Raw genomic sequence first — 20,868 nt, forward strand, 5'->3', positions numbered from 1 at the left:
TGTTTTTTTTTCTGGTTTTTACATGGTTTTAAAAAAAGTTTTTCATCATACCAACTTACTGGATTTCCAGGATAACTTGAACCAGTCATCACAATATTTTTTCATAAAGGACCTGAACAACTTATCCCACATGGTTTTTAAATCAGCAGTGAGAGACAAATGATCATTAAGACATAATGTCCAAGATCAACTATCACAGAAAAATTTCACTGTACCCGGGGATCAAACTGTCAACCTCTGGATTACCAATGGGTTCAAACCCAATCAGGGATAACTCTTTTCTTTGGGCAAGAAATTTAACACTCATTGCTCAGTACTGATTGGTTCCAGGAACAGATTCGAAAGTATGTCTATAAGCTGATAGTTTACTACACAATCAAACTAAAATAAATTCTGTATAAACAAATCTGACGCTCTTCCTAATAACTAGGCTAAACCATCATACAAAATTATGCACCAACATCAAATGCACTTAACCCATAACCTCCTGAAATTTTTTAAATTGAGCCGCGTCACGACAAAATCACAGTAATGCGTTTGCGACCAGCATGGATCCAGACCAGCCTGTGCATCTGCAGTCTGATCAGGATCCATGCTGTTTGCTTACAAACCCTATAACAAGTGAAGAAACTGATAGCGAACAGCATGGATCCTGATCAGACTGTGCAGATGCGCAGGCTGGTCTGGATCTATGCTGGTAGCAATCGCATCATGTTGGTTTTGTCACGGCACAGCTCATTTGTCTTGCCCAGCTTCTAATTTTGGAACTGTCCATTAATTTGGCTGGGCCATATATTAGAGGCAAAGGATAATTATCTACGTCCCAGCAGGACTTACAGGTCAAGTTAGTTATCCATAAGCTCACTAAAATGAGTCAATGTAAAATAATCTTGATGCGTAATGAATATGCAAATTACCTTGAGCCATCATGAATATGTAAATTATATATCATATCATAATGAATATGCAATTTACCTGGCTCAAAAATTAATATGTTTAACACTTTACTTAAAATAATGAAAACATAAACTTCCTAATGTGTGGTAATGAATATAATAATACAACTGGTATGTGAAATTTATATTGCTGAGATCTGTAATAGGTATGCTAATTCCCTTTGGGCACTTTTAATAAATTTAAAATTTAAACCTTGCGGGCTTTGATAATATTTTAAAAATTTTTTTTTAAAAAGGGACAGTTTGTTTTCCAACATTTTTTCTTACCCCTTTCTCTTGTCAAATTTTACACTCACAATAACAAAATAGATTATTAGAAAATAGTCAAGATTTTATAAGAGAGAAATAAACCCATTATAACAAGAAATAAAACATATCTAAGAAACTCAAATTATAACAATATTTGTTCATCTCTGAAAAAACCTACACTTGAAGAAAAGTACATTTTCACTTCCTGTTTTGCTTAAAGTGCATTGTAATTAATTGGTGACTCATCAGCAGTTTTGTGGGTTGAACAAAAATAACAATATAGAAACAGTGGGCGTATTGAAGTATCTCAAAAATACACTTTATATGAATCTTAAATTAAGTGGTTGATGTTATCATCCTGAAATCAAATAAGCATACTCCATCATATCAAGTTATCAGCAACTTCACACATACACAAAAGATTTTTAAATATTTCAATGGCATTCCATGCCCATAGAAAAACACAACCACTGTTAACTGATTTATGGTTTAACACAACCTTTAAGCAATTACTTCACAATTAACTTAGCCATTATTTAATAACTTTAAATCATGGCCTTTATGCAACCTTTTAAAGTACATTCTTCACAATGAATTAAACCATGATTATACCATTTTTTCATGATAAACAAAATCATGGTTAAACAAAGCACTTGTATACTTTCTTCACAATTAAACATGGCTCAAAAACTTTGTCATGGCTAAAATTTAAGTATTTTCTCTACATTTAACTTAATTAACCTTTACACACTAAATCACAAATAAACTAAATGATATGGTTAAAAACCAATGAGATTTTTCTGCATGATTTACAAACAACATCAATTTTGCACTAATTCGTTACATTTAAAATTATCATGACTTGAGTGTACAACATTTGCACACCTTCACATTTACTGTGATCATGACTTAAATATAATATTTGCACACTTTCTTTACATTTAACCTAATCATGACTTGTACAGAACACTTCACACTTTCTTCACTTCATATTTAATCATGACTGAGTACTACATTTTGTACACTTTCTTCACATTAAATGTTACCATGACTTGAATAAAACAAATCACACTTTCTGGCCATTTTATTTAATCATAACTTTATTACTATTACAACATTTGCACACTTTCTTTACATTTAACTTGATCAGTACCTGAATACAACATTTGCTCACTTTCTTCACATTTTACTTAATCATAACTTGAATACAATATTTGCACACTTTCTTCACATTTTACTTAATCATAACTTGAATACAATATTTGCAAACTTTCTTCACATTTTATTTAATCATTACTTGAATACAATATTTGCACACTTTCTTCACATTTTACTTGATCATTACTTGAATACAATATTTGCAAACTTTCTTCACATTTTACTTAATTATTACTTGAATACAACATTTGCAAACTTTCTTCACATTTTACTTAATCATTACTTGAATACAATATTTGCAAACTTTCTTCACATTTTACTTAATCATTACTTGAATACAATATTTGCAAACTTTCTTCACATTTTACTTAATCATTACTTGAATACAATATTTGCACACTTTTTTCACATTTTACTTAATCATAACTTGAATACAATTTTTGCAAACTTTTTTCACATTTTACTTAATTATTACTTGAATACAACATTTGCAAACTTTCTTCACATTTTACATAATCATTACTTGAATACAACATTTGCACACTTTCTTTACATTTTACTTAATCATTACTTGAGTACAATATTTGCAAATTTCTTCACATTTTACTTAATCATTACTTGAATACAATATTTGCAAACTTTCTTCACATTTTACTTAATCATTACTTGAATACAATATTTGCACACTTTTTTCACATTTTACTTAATCATAACTTGAATACAATTTTTGCAAACTTTCTTCACATTTTACTTAATTATTACTTGAATACAACATTTGCACACTTTCTTTACATTTTACTTAATCATTACTTGAGTACAATATTTGCAAATTTCTTCACATTTTACTTAATCATTACTTGAATACAATATTTGCACACTTTCTTCACATTTTACTCAATCATTACTTGAATACAATATTTGCAAACTTTCTTCACATTTTACTTAATCATTACTTGAATACAATATTTGCACACTTTCCTCACATTTTATTTAATTATTACTTGAATACAACATTAATTTTGCAAACTTTCCTCAGATTTTATTTAATCATTACTTGAATACATCATTTGCACACTTTTTTCACATTTTACCTAATCATTACTTGAATACAACATTTGCACACTTTTTTCATTTTTCACTTAATCCTTGCTTCAATAAAACATTTGCACACTTTTTTCACATTTAACTTGATCATTACTTGATACAACATAGCACTTTCTTTTATTTAAGTGGGGAATCATTATATCAGTAGAGTGGTTAATCATTACATTAAGAAGAGTAGTTAATTAGGAAATAGATATCAATTCTGAGTGCATTGTTGTACAATGTAATTAACAGTCCAGCTTTAGTTGTGTACCCTAGTTAATCAAACGCCATTTACTTCCTGTCTGGGTAATTCTATTTACAGTGCAGGATTTTAAACTTGTGTGTGTTATTTAATTCAGCAGGTTTACATGTCACATATATGTGTGTGAATTTTAGTTTATTTATACTCACCACCTGTTGCCCATGTCACAGTTATGATATGAATTTGAGATTTTGGAAACAATTTGATGCCTGACTAAAGGACAGGTAAAACAACAAGAGGGCCATGATGGCCCTGAGGTCGCTCACCTGTATATAGGCCGCCCCCAACCCCCAGGGCTTTTATTTGCACAAACTTGGTAGACACCCATAAGAAAATGTTTCATGCTAAACATCTAAGCTCTAGCTCATTGGGCTATTTAAAAGAAGATTTTTTTAAAGTTTTTACTATACACATATAGTTAAAAACAATGACACGCCTGGGGCCAGCCAGTTATGACCCCAGGGTTTTTATTTGAACAAACTTTGTAGACACTTACTAGAATATGTTTCATGCTTAATATCTAAACTCTAGCTATTTGGGTTTTTTCAAAGAAGATTTTAAGTTTTTGCTATAAACATATAAGGAAAATCAATGACCCCGGGGCAGGGCCAATTTTGACCCAGGTCTTTTATTTGAACAAACTTTGTAGACACTCACTAAAAGATGTTTCATGCTTAATATCTTAACTCTAGCTATTTGGGTTTTTTCAAAAAAGATTTTTTAAGTTTTTGCTATACACATATAAGGAAAATCAATGACCCCCGGGGCGGGGCCAATTTTGACCCCAGGGCTTTTATTTCAACAAACTTGGTAGACACCTATTAGAACATGTTTGATGCTAAATATCTTAACCATAGCTCTTTGAGTTCTTTAAAAGAAGATTTTTAAGTTTTTACTATATGCATATATAGGGAAAATCAATGACCCCCCCCGGGGCGGGGCCAATTTTGACCCCAGGGCTTTTATTTGAACAAACTTGGTAGACACCCATTAGAACATGTTTCATGCTAAATATCTTAGCTCTAACTCTTTTGGTTCTTTAAAAGAAGATTTTTTAAGTTTTTTACTATATGCATATAGGGAAAATCAATGACCCCCTGGGGCGGGGCCAATTTTGACCCCAGGGCTTTTCTTTGAACAAACTTGATAGACACCTATTAGAACATGTTTGATGCTCAATATCTTAGCCATAGCTCTTTGAGTTCTTTAAAAGAAGATTTTTTAAGTTTTCACTATATGCATATAGGGAAAATCAATGACCCCCCGGGGCGGGGCCAATTTTGACCCCAGGGCTTTTATTTGAACAAACTTGGTAGACACTCACTAGAAGATGTTTCATGCCAAATATCTAAGCTCTAGCTCTTATGGGTTTTTAAAAGAAGATATTTAAAGTTTTTTCTTTCGGTTGCCATGGCAACCAGAGTTCTGCATAGAATTAAATTCTTTGAACAATTTTTAAAGGTGACCACCAAAGGAACATTCCTGTGAAGTTTGGATGAAATTGGCCTTGTGGTTTATGAGGAGATGTCATTTAAAGTAAAAGTTTACGGACGACGGACGACGGACGGACGGACGACGGACGCCGGACGAAAAGCGATCACAAAAGCTCACCCTGTCACTTTGTGACAGGTGAGCTAACAAAAGAGCAGATAAACGCTAACCAGGGCATGTTTTTCACACCTTTGGTGCTCATGAATGTCCTAATTACAATTGTTTATTGTACATGACTGTCAAATTGAACAAGCGTTCTAGCGCACTATAAATCTAGATCTACTTAATTTTAAAAAAAAAAAAGATTTTTTTTTGGGGGGGGGGGGGAGTTTTTGTTGTTGTTTTTTTATTTTCTTTCAGGAGTCAAGGTCTATGAGCCCTTCACTGAAATCAGCGTTATAATGGAGAGTGATATATCAAGGCTACAGTGTATTAACTGCACTTGGATTATTGTGATCGGAATTAAAGGCCGCCTTAATGAACATTTGTTATTGAGACATTCTGAAAAATAAAGTAAGGATTTTGACTCTAGGACAGGGACAAATTTAGGGCAGTGACGATCAATAATCAATTTCAACCATAAGTAACCGTCTGAAAAGTTAAACATAATTTAATCTAATCCATGTAAACAAAGCCCTTTTTTTAGCCAGGCTGCTTTCAGGCCACACTTCAGCGCGTATTTCACAAATAAATCCGACTGCGCGTATTTCACAAATAAATCTAACAGTCGAGTAGTGAAATATTACACACATGTCGGACAGTTTAGGCTAAATTATTTACTTCAATATTAAACAACAGGTTTACCATGACCAAATATCTCGAAATTGATAAGAATTACAAGCTCTAAATTGGAAATTCTAAATTTAGAATCACTTAGTTTGCTTCAGACGTTTTCCTAATAACTTCCCCGTAGTCAAGGGGTAACACGCCCATTTAGGAAGTGAGAGGTCTTGGGTTCAAATCCTAGTCAAGGCAATTATTTTTTTTAAGTGTTCTTTTAGCCATTTTAACATTCTTCCTTAAGGAATTAGCCATGAAATACAAGGCTAAAGTGGCTGTCATAACAAATGTACACAAATGATTTCATAATGCAAATTTGAAACTGGTCATGCAAAATTCCGTATGCATCAAACTCAAACTGTTATACCAAAAAGTCAAAAGGCAGTCGCTGCAACTCGGTGCCCTGCAAGATGAATTATTGTATATCAAAACAAGAGCCGGTTGAACCGGGTGATGCTCCCCGAATAGGTTTTGGACACAGGAAGGTATACCTCTTGTTGTGTCAGAGTTATGTCACAGACAAAGTTCAAAGTGTAAAAACAACCTAAATATTGTGCACGACACATTGTCTCAATATGGTGATCTTTTTGTAAAAAGTTGTAAAATTCGATTTCAAATAACAAAGTTATGCGCCTGACATTATTTTGCTGCAAGGTCATGCTGTGACCTTGACCTTCAAGGTAGTCACCCAAATGTTGCATGCGACACGTCGATTCAATATGGTGATCATCTCTGTGAAATAGTTGTTAAATCCGACTTCAAGTAACAAAGTTATGGGCTGGACACGATTTTGTTGCAAGGTCATACCGTGACCTTGACCTTCAAGGTAGCGACCAAACTGTTGCGCGTGACACAATGTCCCATTGTGGTGATCATTTCTGTGAAATAGTTGTAAAATCCGACTTCCAGTAACAAAGTTATGTGCCGGACACAATTTTGCTGCAAGGTCATGCTGTGACCTTGACCTTCAAGGTAGCGAGCCAAATGTTGTGCATGACATGCCATTTTAATATGGTGATCATTTCTGTGAAATAGTTTAAAAATCTGACTTCAAATAAGGAAGTTATGGGCTGGACACGATTTTGCTGCAAGGTCATGCTGTGACCTTGACCTTCAAGGTAGCAACTTAAATGTTGTGCATGACATGTCATCTTAACATGATGATCATTTCTGTGAAATACTTTTTAAATCTAACTTCAAATAGCGAAGTTATTGGCCGGACACGATTTTGCTGAAAGGTCATGCTATGACCTTGACCTTCAAGGTAGCGACCCAAATGTTGCGCGCGACACATCGTCTTAATATGGTGATCATTTCTGTGGAATATTTTTTAAATCCGACTTCAAATAACAAAGTTATGGACCGGACACCATTTTGCTGCAAGGTCATGCTGTGACCTTGACCTTCAAGTAAGCGACCCAAATGTTGCGCGCGACACGTCGTCTCAATATGGTGATCATTTCTGTGAAATATTTTTAAAATCCAACTTCAAATAACAAAGTTATGGACTGGACGCGATTTTGCTGCAAGGTCATGCTGTTACCTTGACCTTCAAGGTAGTGACCCAAATGTTGCGCGCGACACGTCATCTCAATATGGTGATCATTTCTGTGAAATATTTTTTAAAATTCGACTTCAAATAATGAAGTTATGGACCGGACACGATTTTGCTGCAAGGTCATGCTGTGACCTTGCCCTTCAAGGTAGTGACCCAAATGTTGTGCGCGACATGTCTTCTCAATATGGTGATCATTTCTGTGAAACAATTTTAAAATCCGACTTCAAATAACAAAGTTATGGGCCGGACACGAATTCGGGACGTACGTACGTAGTTTGTTCGTTCGTACGGACGGACGGACAGACAACCCGACAACTATATGCTCTCCCGAAATTTTTTGGGGAGCATAATAAACTTATACAGGAAAATACATACAGATATACAGAATGATTTAGATTGCAACGATCAGAAAATACCACAGAGCTTGCAGCCCTTTGATGTTGGTTAAGATATGTCAAATAATCGAGTTAAATTAGGGTATAAATTTTCAAACTATATAAATATAATATTTGTACTTATAATTGACCAGCAACGTGAATTTAAGCCGGCTATAATAATATGTTATTATATACACACATTGTGTAAAACTTATGTAATATACAAATCATGTATTAATGTATGACCACACAGAGCGCTAGAACACTGATGCAGGAATTTGTCACAAGTAAAATTTATGTAACATAAAACCTATGTAATATGCAAGTCATGTACTGAATGACCACAACGAGTGCATGATCAATAAAGCAGACATGTGCCACCAGTATTGAGAAAGGTGAGCATGTTAAGGCCTACTACTATACCCTGCTTTGTACAATTTGTTAAATAAAGCTAAAGGAGAGGAAAGTGATGTTTTCAATTAGACACATAATTTTCTGAATAACTGTTACTATGGCAACAGTTCTGCCAAAGCTTACTTCCAGAGGAAAAATGTATGCCACAGTATGAATATGTCACTACCAGCTTGACCAAGGAATTATCAATATCTGTATTGGTCAGATATTGTCACATACAGAAGTCCATGCTTACTCTTCATGTATAAGCAAAGAGGTGCTAAAGATCAATGTACCTTTTAAGCTCCTTAAAGTTCCCAAACTGACCATTTTTAGAACTGTCCATTATCAATTTTGGTGATATCAAGATATTTTTTAAAGTAATTCAGCCAACAGTAGATATACATTTTAATATTAAATAAATCAACCAACCATACATTTTAAGTAATAAATCAACCAACAATACATTTTTAGTAATAAATCAACCAACAGTACATTTTAAGTAATAAATCAACCAACAATACATTTTAAGTAATAAATCAACCAACAATACATTTAAAGTAATAAATCAACCAACAATACATTTTAAGTAATAAATCAACCAACAATACATTTTAAGTAATTCAGCCAACAGCACATTTTGAGTAATTCTGCCAAACAGTTCATTTTAAGGTATTCAGCCAACAGTACTTTTAAAATAATGGACCTTTCCGTTTTTTCGTAGCAGAACATTTAGCCACACCTTTTCCATTCATTGCTAGGTCAACTGCTCACAAACAGTATCACAAACATATACACCTGTTCTTTTGTGCAAACCAGGTCAACCATTGACTATGTATTATCTCTGTGTAGCAATTGGATAACATTTTAGTTAGCCCATTTAAATAAAACTGTAAACACCGGAAAGGTCCATTAGGCCAACAGTACATTTTAAGTAATTGACAGCAAACAGTATATTTTATGAAATTAAGCCAAAAGTACTTTTTGAGTAATTCAGCCAACAATACATTTAAGTAATTCAGCAAACAGTACTTTTTTAAATAATTCAGCCAACAGTACATTTTATGTCATTCAGCAAACATTACAGAGCATAATCAGACATCACAGATGTGCAGGCCAGCCTTGCTCTATACAAAAACTTTTTCTGAGTTTTGTCTCAAATCTCTGGATTGTCATTGGTCAGTGAACATTCTGTGGCAGTTTCTGACCAATCAAATACTGAGCTCAGCGAATTTCTTTCTAACCTTGGATCTTGGTAGCAAAGACTGTATCACCTGTAGCTAGGTAAAGGTACAATGCAAGAGATATGCTTATTCCACACTTTAAGCCAACACTATAAATATCTCAAAATAATTATTTATCAATCAAAGTAACTTCTGCATTTAATTTTTAATTAAATGAACAGATCATCAATTTACTAGCAGAAATTACATGTAGATATATTCCATTTTGTACCTTTATTATGTGACCATTTGGGATTTACACATATTTTGTTAAAACTGAACAAAGAACCATTACAGAACAGTTGTTGAAATGTTTCATAAAGAAGAAACAATCAACAGGATTCTACGCAAAAATTTACAAACTTTAGCCCCAGTAACTATTAATTTATGAGACTTTCATATCTTACAATGGCTGTATATTTTATGAATTGTACACATGTCATATTACAGTGCTTGACAGCAAAACTAGATTCATGCTGAAATTGGTTAAATATATTCAGCATGATTTATGGCTTTTGGTCAGTGACTAATGACTATCATCCAGATGGCAAAAGACATACATGAAATTTTAGTTTAAGCAAGTATCTAGCAATTAAGTACCAACAGCAGGCATAAGCTAAGCAATATATGCCTAGATGAAACAATTATATAACATTTCAACTGGGAAAGATGCCCGTTTATGAAACTTGTGTGAAACATACATGTCTGGACATTTGACCTTCAAGGATGACCTTAAGGTCAGTGGGCAGATCACTATGTTGACATTTGAGCAACGTTTGAAGAGAATCCTTCGAGAGGTATAGGATTTATATAGAGCAGACAAAAATTGTCTAAATTTTCAGTGCTATTTTTTTACTTTTGGAAGAATGGTGGGAGGAAACATGGAAAGGGGAAAAATTGAGTCACAGACCTAGAAACTAATAACACAGTTCATTTTATGTTAATTGTTATACAGTATCAATATGTTTTCAAACTCTAATGTCCCTCTCTGTTCCACTCATGATAAAATGATTCTAAAAAAATAAATCATTTTTTCCCTTTTGGAGGGAATTTTCTTATTCAGAAATAGGGGAAATATAAATACTTTTGGGAATGTGGCCTAATTGCTCTAAATTGGCCTAAAAAGCACTGCATTTGCATTCAGATTTGACCTTGACCCAGCAGTGGCATCATGGATTCTTCACATCACCTTGTTATGGTAAACATATGAAACAAATTTGAAAACTTAATAGAACAGACACAAAATTGTTTGACAGTTGACCTTCAACCTTCAAGCAGCATAGTGGAGACATGGGTTCTGCATATCACCTTATTGATGTGAACATTTTGCCAAGGTTGAAGAAAATCCATTAAGAGATAAAGTTTTTATGGTCTTGACCTTTGACCTTCAAAAGCGACCTTGATTAGACATGCAATTGGCATTGATTCTGTACACCATAATTATTTGACATTTAATTAAGGTTGAAGAAAATCCTTGAAGGAAAGTAGGATCTAAACAGTGTCTGGGTTGGCCGTCTTCTGTAACAGAATACAATATACTTAAAAATAGATTATCCTAATTTTCAGTGAAATAACAGAGTATTCTCCCTTTAAGGTAAATACTTTTATAATGTCCTGTATAAGCACTTTTTTCTTGGCACTTAATTTTTGTAAAGGCACATTAATTAAGCCTCAGAAATTATGAAATTTTCACTTCTATAGAAATGTCAAACATTAGTATCGTAACATTTAAATAATGGCTTTAGAGCATTTTAAAAGCAGCTTGTTACCTGAAGAAAGCAGCTCTAACTAGAAGGGTTTTTGTCACAAAAACATGTCTCCCAAAGCTATGTATGAGGAACATGCCGGGGATATGCACAACAAGGGATGGTAATGATCTGTCATGTGAAATTTCATTGAAATCCAAACAGTAGCTTGACCTGTGAAAGGCGGACAAGATTTTTCTATTTAGAGCTCTGACAGCCATTATGTGCAGCAAAGCAGAACATACCGTGTTATGCACAACTAAATGAACTCCTGTGAATTTTGGTGAAACTCCCGCCAACAGCTTGACCTGTGATAGCCAGACAGAATTTTTCTATTTTAAGCTCTGGCAGCCATTTTGTGCAGCGAAGCAGAACATGTGGGCAATATGCAAAACTAGGGATAGTACTCCCATGCAGTTTTCATTGAAATGCCTGTGACCAGCAGCTTGACTTGTGTAAGCTGGACAAATTTTTCTATTTAAAGTTCTGGGGCCATTAAGAGCCGGCGATATGCACAACTAGGGATGGTACTGTTCACTCCTGTGAAGTTTCATTGAAATCCAACCAGCAGTTCTATCTGTGAAAGCTGGAAGAGATTTTAATATTTATAGCTCTGGCTGATATTTTGTGCAACGAGGAGGAACCTGCTGGCAATATGCACAACTAGGGATGGAACTGATCACTCCTGTGAAGTTTGGTTGAAATCCAAACAGTAGTTTGACATGTGAAAGCCGGAAATGATTTTTCTATTTTAAAGTCTGGCGACCATTTTAAGCAGTGAAGCGGAACATGCTGGCAATATGTGCAACTACAGATGGTACTGAACACTCCTATTAAGTTTGGTTGAAATCCAACCAGTAGTTTTACCTGTGAAGGCTGGACAAGATTTTTCTAATTTTAGCTCTTGCGGCCATTTTGTGCAGTGAAGTTGAATGTGCCGGAATGTGCACAACTAGGGATGGTACTAACCACTCCTGTAAAGTTTGGTTGAAATCCCACCAGTAGTTTGACCTGTGAGGGTCGGACAAGATTTTTCTATTTTTAACCCTAGGGGCCATTTTGTGCAGCAAAGCGGAACATGCCGGCAATGTGCACAACTAAGGATGGTTCTGACCCATTCTGGTAAAGTTTGGTTGAAATCCCACCAGTAGTTAAAACTGTGAAGGCCGGCAAGATTTTTCTAATTTTAGCTGTGGTGGCTATTTTTGCAGCAAAGCGGAACATCCTGGTGACATGGTACTGATCACTCCTGTAAAGTTTGTTTTAAATCCCACCAGTAGTTTGACCTATGAAGGCCGGACAAGCTCAATGCGGACAGACAGACGGGGAAGGCAAAAACAATTTCTCCCAAAAATTTTGGGAGACATAATTATGAAATTATTTGTCACAAAGTAGCAAAATGTAAACAAAGTAGTATTTTGGCTCATACAAAATGCTTAATCATTATAACTTTACTAATTGCTAGAAAGTATCAGAAGAAACAGATTATTCTGGTAATTGACCTAAAAACAATTTTTAAAAAAATATAAACATACACCAAAAATGAAAACCTTTTGAGAAATAAAAATAAACACATTTCTGAGGCATAATGGGCCTTTAAAACAATGGGAATTTCAATGTTCCTTATTTTTGCAGTGGCTTCAACCTCACATTGACTTGTTGTTGTTGTTTTTATTTTGAAAGAAAATGATTTACGTTACATTTATTTGACAGTTTGTCGACTTTCAGTTTACTGATTACCAATATAGTAAATTTTAATCTATCTTCAATTGTTTATTAATTCTCTTAAGTTGTTATTATCTCCATTGTTACGTTCTTTTTTTAACTCTTACCTCTGAAGTGAAAAAATTTCAACAATGGAGTTTATCACATCCTTTGTTCCCCTGCAAATTATATTTTGTCATGTACAGATAAAAAAAAAATTACATTGTTGCACCAGCACTGACTGTAATGGTCATATGGTGACTTTCCAGCTTTATTCCTTGCCTGAATCCAGACATGAAGGGGCACCAGTAGAAGCATCGGTGTTCAATAAGCTAGCTGGAAAGCTTCCTCGCATGAAATAATCTAAAGTCCATTCTGGGATTCATACCCACAATGTGAGGGTCAAATTGGTTTAAAACTAGAACTGCCACTGTCATGGCATGAATACCCCCGCATACCACTTTGTCAGAATCAACAGTAGTAATTTAGAGCTCAAGAACAACCTCCCATCCAAATCTGAGGGAAGTAAGCTAGTGCATTGCTAAGTTATGTATTCTACATCTTTTTAGTGGCAAAATGACCTTTACCTTTGACCTACTGACCTCAAAACTGAAACTGGCACTGAATGACTTCAATACCCCCCCCCCCCCCCATTCACGCAGCTTTGCCTGGGGGTGTTTTATAATGAATATATGAGAACATTATTATATGCTTCAAATGTGAAAATGTAAAACTCAATACACTGTGGACAGGCACTCTCAAGCATTTGAGCAGACAAGCTTATTGTAATAAAAGCCGCTGTGACCTGCTTTGCCTGGGGGTGTTTTATAATGAATATATGAGAAAATAATAATATGCTTCATATGTGAAAATGTCAAAATAAGTAACACTTAAGACAGGCATTCTTAAGCATTTGAGCGGACAAACTTCTTGTCGTAAAAGCTCTGTAACCTTGACATTTGACACAGTCAGTTATAAATCAATAGGTGTCATCTACTAGTCATAACCAACCAAAATACCAAATATCAAGACTGTTGATTAAAGCATTCTTAAGCAATTGAGCGGACAAAATCAATAGGGGTCACCTAATGGTCATGATCAACTGCCAAGCCAAATATGAAGACTGTGGGTCATAGGATTCTTAAGACATTGGGCGGACAATTTTTTTTTTTGTTAAGGCCCCTGTGACCTTGACCTTTGACCCAGTGACCTAAAAATCAATATGGGAATATAAAGACTGTGGGTCAAAGGATCCTAAAGTTATTGGCCGGATCAGCTTTTTTTAGTCAAGACCACCTTGACCTTTGACCTAGTGACTTCAATAGGGGTCATCTACCAGTCATAACCAACCTAAATGCCAAATATGAAGACTTTTGACCACAGCATTGTTAGGCAATTGAGCAGACAAGCTTTTTGAAGTTAAGGCCACTGTGAACTTGACCTTTGACCCAAAGACCTCAAAACAAATAGGTCATCTACTTATCATGACTAACCTACATACCAAATATGAAGACTGCGGGTGAAAGGTATCTTAAGATATTGAGCAGACAAGCTTTATATAGTCAAGGCCCCTGTGACCTTTGATCCAATGACCTCAAAATCAATTGGTGTCATCTACTCATCATGACTAACCTCCATGCCTAAAATGAAGACTGTGGGTCAAAAGAATCTTAAGTTATTGGGCGGACAAGCTTTTTTCAGTCAAGGCCCCTGTGACTTTGACCTCAAAATCAATAGGGGTCATCTACTCATAATGACCTCTATGCCAAATGTGAAGACTGTGGGTCAAAGGAATCTGAATTTTTTGGGCGGAAAAGGAAAAGCTGACAGAAGGCTGGACAGATGTCCAACCGAAATGGAATCAGGGGCCATTTCTTTTGGTAAATTTCTATTGTTTAATAGAGGGTCAATGGCCCCTTACTCTATTGTCAGGGAATGAACTCTATTGTTCTCTTTTGTTCTGTTTACAGTTAGATGGCCCCCTTATCCATATTTGGTAGTGCGGCCAGATGCCCGGATGGCCAGACAGACAAGCTGATTCAAGTATACCCCTAAAAACTTTGTTGTGCGGGGGTTAAATAAGGGTCATCTGCTAATCATGACTAACCTACATGCCAAATATGAAGACTGTGAGTCAAAGGATTCTTAACTGATTGGGGGGACAAGCTTCTTCAGTCAAGGCCCGTGTCCTTGACCTTTGACTTGGTGATATAAAAATAAATAGGGTTCATCTACTAATCATGACTAACCCCCATGTCAAATATGAAGACTATGGATTAAAGGATTCTTAAGTTATTGTGTGGACAATATCTTTTCAGTCAAAGCCCCTGTGACCTTTGACCTGGTGACCTCAAAATCAATAGGGGTCATCTACTAATCATGGCTAACCTCCATGCCATATATGAAGACTGCGGGTCAAAGGAATCTTAAGTTATTGGGCGGACCAGCTTTTTGAAGTTGAGGCCCCTGTGACCCTGACCTTTGACCTCAAAATCAATAGGGTCATCTACTAATCATGACTAATCACCATGCTAAATATGAAGACTGTGGGTCAAAGGAATCTTTAGTTATTGGGTGGACAAGAATAACCGGCGGACGCCCCACAACCGGGCGGACAATCTGATTCCAGTATACCCCCCTTACAACTTTGTTGTGTGGGGTTATAATAACCTAAATCATTCTACTATTGATACCCCTATTTAGATCTAATGGCATCCTCTCATAACACATAAAATAGTCCCAGTGCACTGACTTAACACCAACAGTGCAGACCATGATCAGAGGAGCTGACTTTGGTCTGCACTGGTTGCATGGGTAGATTCAGCAGATGTCCCGTTATCCAGAACTCAACAAATGTGTGTTTTTTTCAAGGTAATCCCCTGGTAAAAAAAATCTTTTACCATTACAGCTTTATGCAGCACTACTGGTCACAATAGCTTAGTCAATCTGTTGCGCTTATTTTCAGAGCTGCAACTGTAAAAGTTTGTAAAAATTTGTACCCCTGGATAAGTAAGAGAAAACCCAAAATATTTTTAATTCTGGAGTAAGTCTATTAGAAATGAAAAGTTATAGGGTATAAAGCAATACCAAGCAGACACTGCGGTATACCGTACCCCGGATATTGCTCGATATTATGAGGACTTTCATCCCATTTCGCGACTTTGAACGAGGAAAGAAGGTATGTTTAGTGACGATATCTAGTCATTTTGAATTGGTTAGATGTAAATTTTGTAGAAATATAAATATTTCGATAATTTCTCTAGTTCATGAAACCCCAAAAATGTTGAGAAATAGCTTTGAAATGTAATTAGGAGGTAAAATTCGTCTCTTAGCTCACGTGATAAATGAGCTCGGATCAGTCAAATTTGATGTTTTTGTGCATACACATCCTTAAAAGAAAAACTTGAATCGAGTGAAATGTGATAATGATGATAATGTTTATGTTGTAAATGTTCAATCAACAATAGAACCTCAGATGACAGTGCATTTTGAGAAAAAATACACATGTCAGTGTACCGAGTATTGCTTTGGAGTTGCCCGCCGGTGTCACGAGTATTGCTTTTTAGTGTAACGAGTATTGATTATCAATAAAGAGTAAATGCAAGTAGTAAACACAAAGTATTTACCACATTTAATTTTAAATATTTCTTACTGTGTATACTTATTTACACTATATGTGCAGAATATGCAGAATTCGGAGGTACTTTACTGGAAACATCTGCGAATAATCCAGATTTTCATTTCTGCTCGTGAAAAATCTCAGTTTTCTGTGTTTAAAATGTTCTCGTTGCTATCGAAGGATCAACCTTTCCAGAAATTGTTAATAATTATTGCATATCTTACTTTAAATAGTAAAAAAATGCATCCAAAGTGCATTAATACTGCCTCAAGATTGTCAATATTAGACGGTATTGAGCAAGTGTGCCAATATCTAATATCAACCGACTTCCTACTATGCCAAAAATCCATATAAAGGTAACTTTCGGGCATTTTGCACCTGCACTCTAGCAACGGCAGACCGTCTGCACGTGAAATTTTGTTACGCCTTAGCAATGAGTTACCGTATGACTGCCGAGCGGGTACAGCTCAAAATCAAAGGGCTGCATGCTCTGTGGTATTTTCTGATCTTTCCTGTATAAGTTTATTTTTATATACTATTATTATAACAGTTTGTGATTGATACATATGGAATTTTGCTTGCCTAGAGTTGCATCAAAATCATTTTTCATTTTTTATTACAGCCACACTTTATCCTTGCATATCGTGGCTACTTCCTTAAAAAAGACACTTCAAAAAAAAAATGTTGCCTCGACAAGGATTTTAACCTTAGGCCTCTCACACCCTAAACGAGCGGGCTACCTCTGCACCACAGTGAAGTAATACGTATGTAGCGTGAATAAAAACAAATATATTGTAATTCTAAAATTGAGAATTTTCATTTCGTATTTGAAATCCTTATTAATTTCGAGGTATTTTGTTCACGATAAACCTGTTGTTAAACACTGATGAAAATCTTCTCGCCAAAACAGTCCGACACGTATATATTCCATTACTCGACAGTCAGATTTATTTGTGTACTACGCTCTGGAGTATTCGGTAATCGACATAGCTAAAAATAGCATATCATTGATTAAGCTTTACGGAAATAGTCGAACATTTTTCATTGGGTAAAAAAGATATTCATCCGCGAAATTTGTGATTGTAACCTCATATTTCTATTGACTAATGTAAACTTTAAATGCATTGTAATTCGTTTAATGCCTACATTAAAAATTATTCTTTCTTTTAAATTGCTGGTTTTTAAGCAGTTTTGAGTGAGAACTACTTTGCGTTGTTAGGTCTGTGAGGAAATTTTGTGTTAGACCGTGGATGTTAGCTATGTATTTACTGATCTTGCGATCAGAAAATACAAAAACGAATAATGGATTGATAAGATTATGATAAAGGGCAGCAGATGCAATAAAAAGGTTATGTTCCTTATAACCTTATAACCTTTTACCATATAAAGGCGTGTTTTGAAGGCTTTACACCCCCACCCCTTTTGAGGCCTCAAATAGTGTAAAACATGCGCTATTTAGGCCCCAAACACTGTTTTTTTCGTTTGAGAAATGTTGTTCAAAAGAGTGATCACTTTTTCGGCGCCACCCCCATTAAAAAGGTACATCAAGGGGGTTACACAGGTGGGATGTGCCCCCTTCTGTTTGGGGATTTGAAGTGGATCAGCAGCCCCTCTAATCGTCGAGAAGACTTGGGACTTGTGGGGGGCTAAATGGCCTCAGGTCGATTTAAAGGTACCGTGTAATCAACGCCGAAAACCTTAGACTTTATCTCAATCAATTGAGAAGTGGGTGCACCTTGAAATCAGTTTTGATGGGAAAAAACAACGCAAAATAGAGATTTTTGGCAATTTTGAGACGCGTCCCCCCCCCGTTGCCATGGTAACTGAAAATTTAAAATTGAGCATGCTATTCCACAGTGTTCTAGCTAACATTTGTGCCCGGTTTGATCAGTATTGAAGCATTTTTTATAGTTTCATAGCAGTTTGAACTTGTAACAAGAGGCTTGATTATAATTCAATGAAAACAGCCATTTTTCGCATTATGCTCATGAAGTAAAAGGTTAAGACGATACCGGCATGCTTGGACGGCATAAGCCCTCGGGCCAATATTTTATGAAGTGCGTCGATATGTTTCCTAAGGCAAACTTGCCCTGTAAAAACCTATTATTAATGTCATCTAAATAACTGTTTTTTATTCTTGTCCTTTTCAGAGATGTGTCTTCTTGATCAAAGTTTCTTGAGACATGTTTTTAAAGTTTTTTATCGTCAATTTTGATGGTTCTACCCTGCTTCCGACCCTGCACACACTTTATTTCATCCATAGTGTGATTTTCAATCAAATGGGAAATTAAATCTCTGTATTTGCCAGTAGGAAAAGAACAGTAATAACACTGAAATGCATTGTTGAATCTGAAATATTTGAATAAATATCATATAAAGTCATTATCAGAAAAATGAAATTGAATCGATAAACAGACGTGAAAATTAGACAAAAATATCGATTTTCCATACTAATGTGCTCATATTGTTTTGCAATACTCTGTACACTAAAGTTGGGCTATTTTGCAATACTCTGTACACTTAAAATCAATACTCGGTACACTTTCTTGTATCTTTTTTGGCCTGTATCTTTTTGTACTTTCACACTTTTTGCCTGAAATTTGGACACGGCATACTTGGATTGAGAATAAAAAATTTGCTCGATTCAGTTTTTTTTTATATTGGTAATATAATAATTTCTAACGATTCTACAGTATCGCGGTCAGTATTTTCTAGTGAGCAGCGGATCGTTTAGGGGTAGTTTAATCAATTTACAAATACCTGTAATACTTTTACGTCTTTAAGAGCTACAGAAATACCTCTAGATATATAAAACCCGTTGAGATAAATGAAATAGCCATTAGTTTGGAAAATATCGTCGCTGAACTTACCTTCGTTCCCCGTTCAATGTCGCGAAATGGGATGAAAGTCCTCATAATATCGAGCAATATCCGGGGTACGGTATACCGCAGTGTGTCTGTTCATTTCAAAATATTTTACTTTTAAATCCATTTTCAATTTTTTTTAATGAAAATTAGCATGCATCTGGTGGCATGTTGCTTTACATATCAAGATAAAGACGTTTTAAAACATTGCTTTTGAAATATTTTTAGATACCCTTTTACCAATCATATTATTACACTTATTGCTTATATGATATCATCTTTGAGAAACAGCCATGTACAAGATTTAAGAAAATTTACTTACCTTTAAAGTAAGTCTTAAAAGCCATTTCTGTAATCTTTTATATTTATACTAACATATAAATTCCATTTGCTTTGAGAATAAGTTACAATATTTTTTTATGGTTATCAAAACTGGTCGATCCAAGCAGGTACATGTAGTGTGAATGTCTGCAAGAAAAGCAAGAAAAAAATTATTTTCTCTGTAACTGCTTTTTATTTTTGTTGATTTTAAAATAATCCACACAATAAATAAAAATATGGTACTTATTAAATGTCCAACTGCAGCAAAGAAATGAAGAGAAAAAAACAACAACCACGAAGGAATGATTCTATAGATACAATCTATACAATTGTACCGATCCAATGCTGCGACACATAAAAGACACTGATCTAAGTATATACTCTAACATACGTTATATATATTTACTAGTGACTGTCTTACTGATCAAAATCAATATGTAATTTTCTGACCTGCAGTTTTTAGAGGTGTCATACCTAAAACAGTCTTTTATTGATGTTAAAATGGTCATCTGCGACCTAAGTTACGATTTTGTAACATTTTGCAATGGTCAGCTACATAAAGTATTAATCAATGAATCTAAAGTTGACCTACATATGCCCCTTCTTGAATAATATTGATAGAGACATTTATAAGCTTTATTATCAACTTTATAATTCTGATATAAACGTAACAAAAAATCTGGGTTAAATACGAACATGTACACTGAACACTTTTATCAAAAGAACATAAAAAGAATAGGAAAATTAATCACACTGTAATCAAATAGCAGCATTATCAAAAGGGAGGATTTCAAAACCACCATTTTTCATGTACCTGAGTTAACAGGAGGATTTGGAAACCACGGCCTTTATGTACTGAGTTGAGAGGGAGTTTTGAAAACAACAGCCTTTATGTACTGAGTTGAGAGGGAGTTTTCAAAACAGCAGCCTTCATGTACTGAGTTGAGAGCGAGTTTTGAAAACAACAGCCACCATGTACTGAGTTGAGAGGGAGTTTGAAAACAAAAACATCCTTCATGTACTGTGTTATGAGGGAGTTTTGAAAACAACAGCCTTTATGTACAGAGTTCAGAGGGAGTTTT

General features: G+C 35.0%; 1 protein-coding gene across 1 annotated transcript in view; it reads right to left on the bottom strand.

Annotated features, from left to right (window-relative positions):
- The window catches only part of LOC132749421 (nuclear hormone receptor HR96-like), a 78,218-nt gene extending 58,295 nt beyond the window's left edge, over window positions 1–19,923 (bottom strand). The window contains exon 1 of the mRNA XM_060739154.1: window positions 19,788–19,923. Coding sequence (XP_060595137.1) covers window positions 19,788–19,812 — 25 coding nt within the window. The 5' untranslated portion in view covers window positions 19,813–19,923. The remainder of the gene's footprint in view (window positions 1–19,787) is intronic.
- Window positions 19,924–20,868: the final 945 nt, after the last annotated feature.

The sequence above is a fragment of the Ruditapes philippinarum genome, unplaced genomic scaffold (assembly GCF_026571515.1).
Source record: "Ruditapes philippinarum isolate M1 unplaced genomic scaffold, ASM2657151v2 ctg5081_1_1_1_1, whole genome shotgun sequence".
Classification (NCBI taxonomy): Eukaryota; Metazoa; Mollusca; class Bivalvia; order Venerida; family Veneridae; genus Ruditapes; species Ruditapes philippinarum.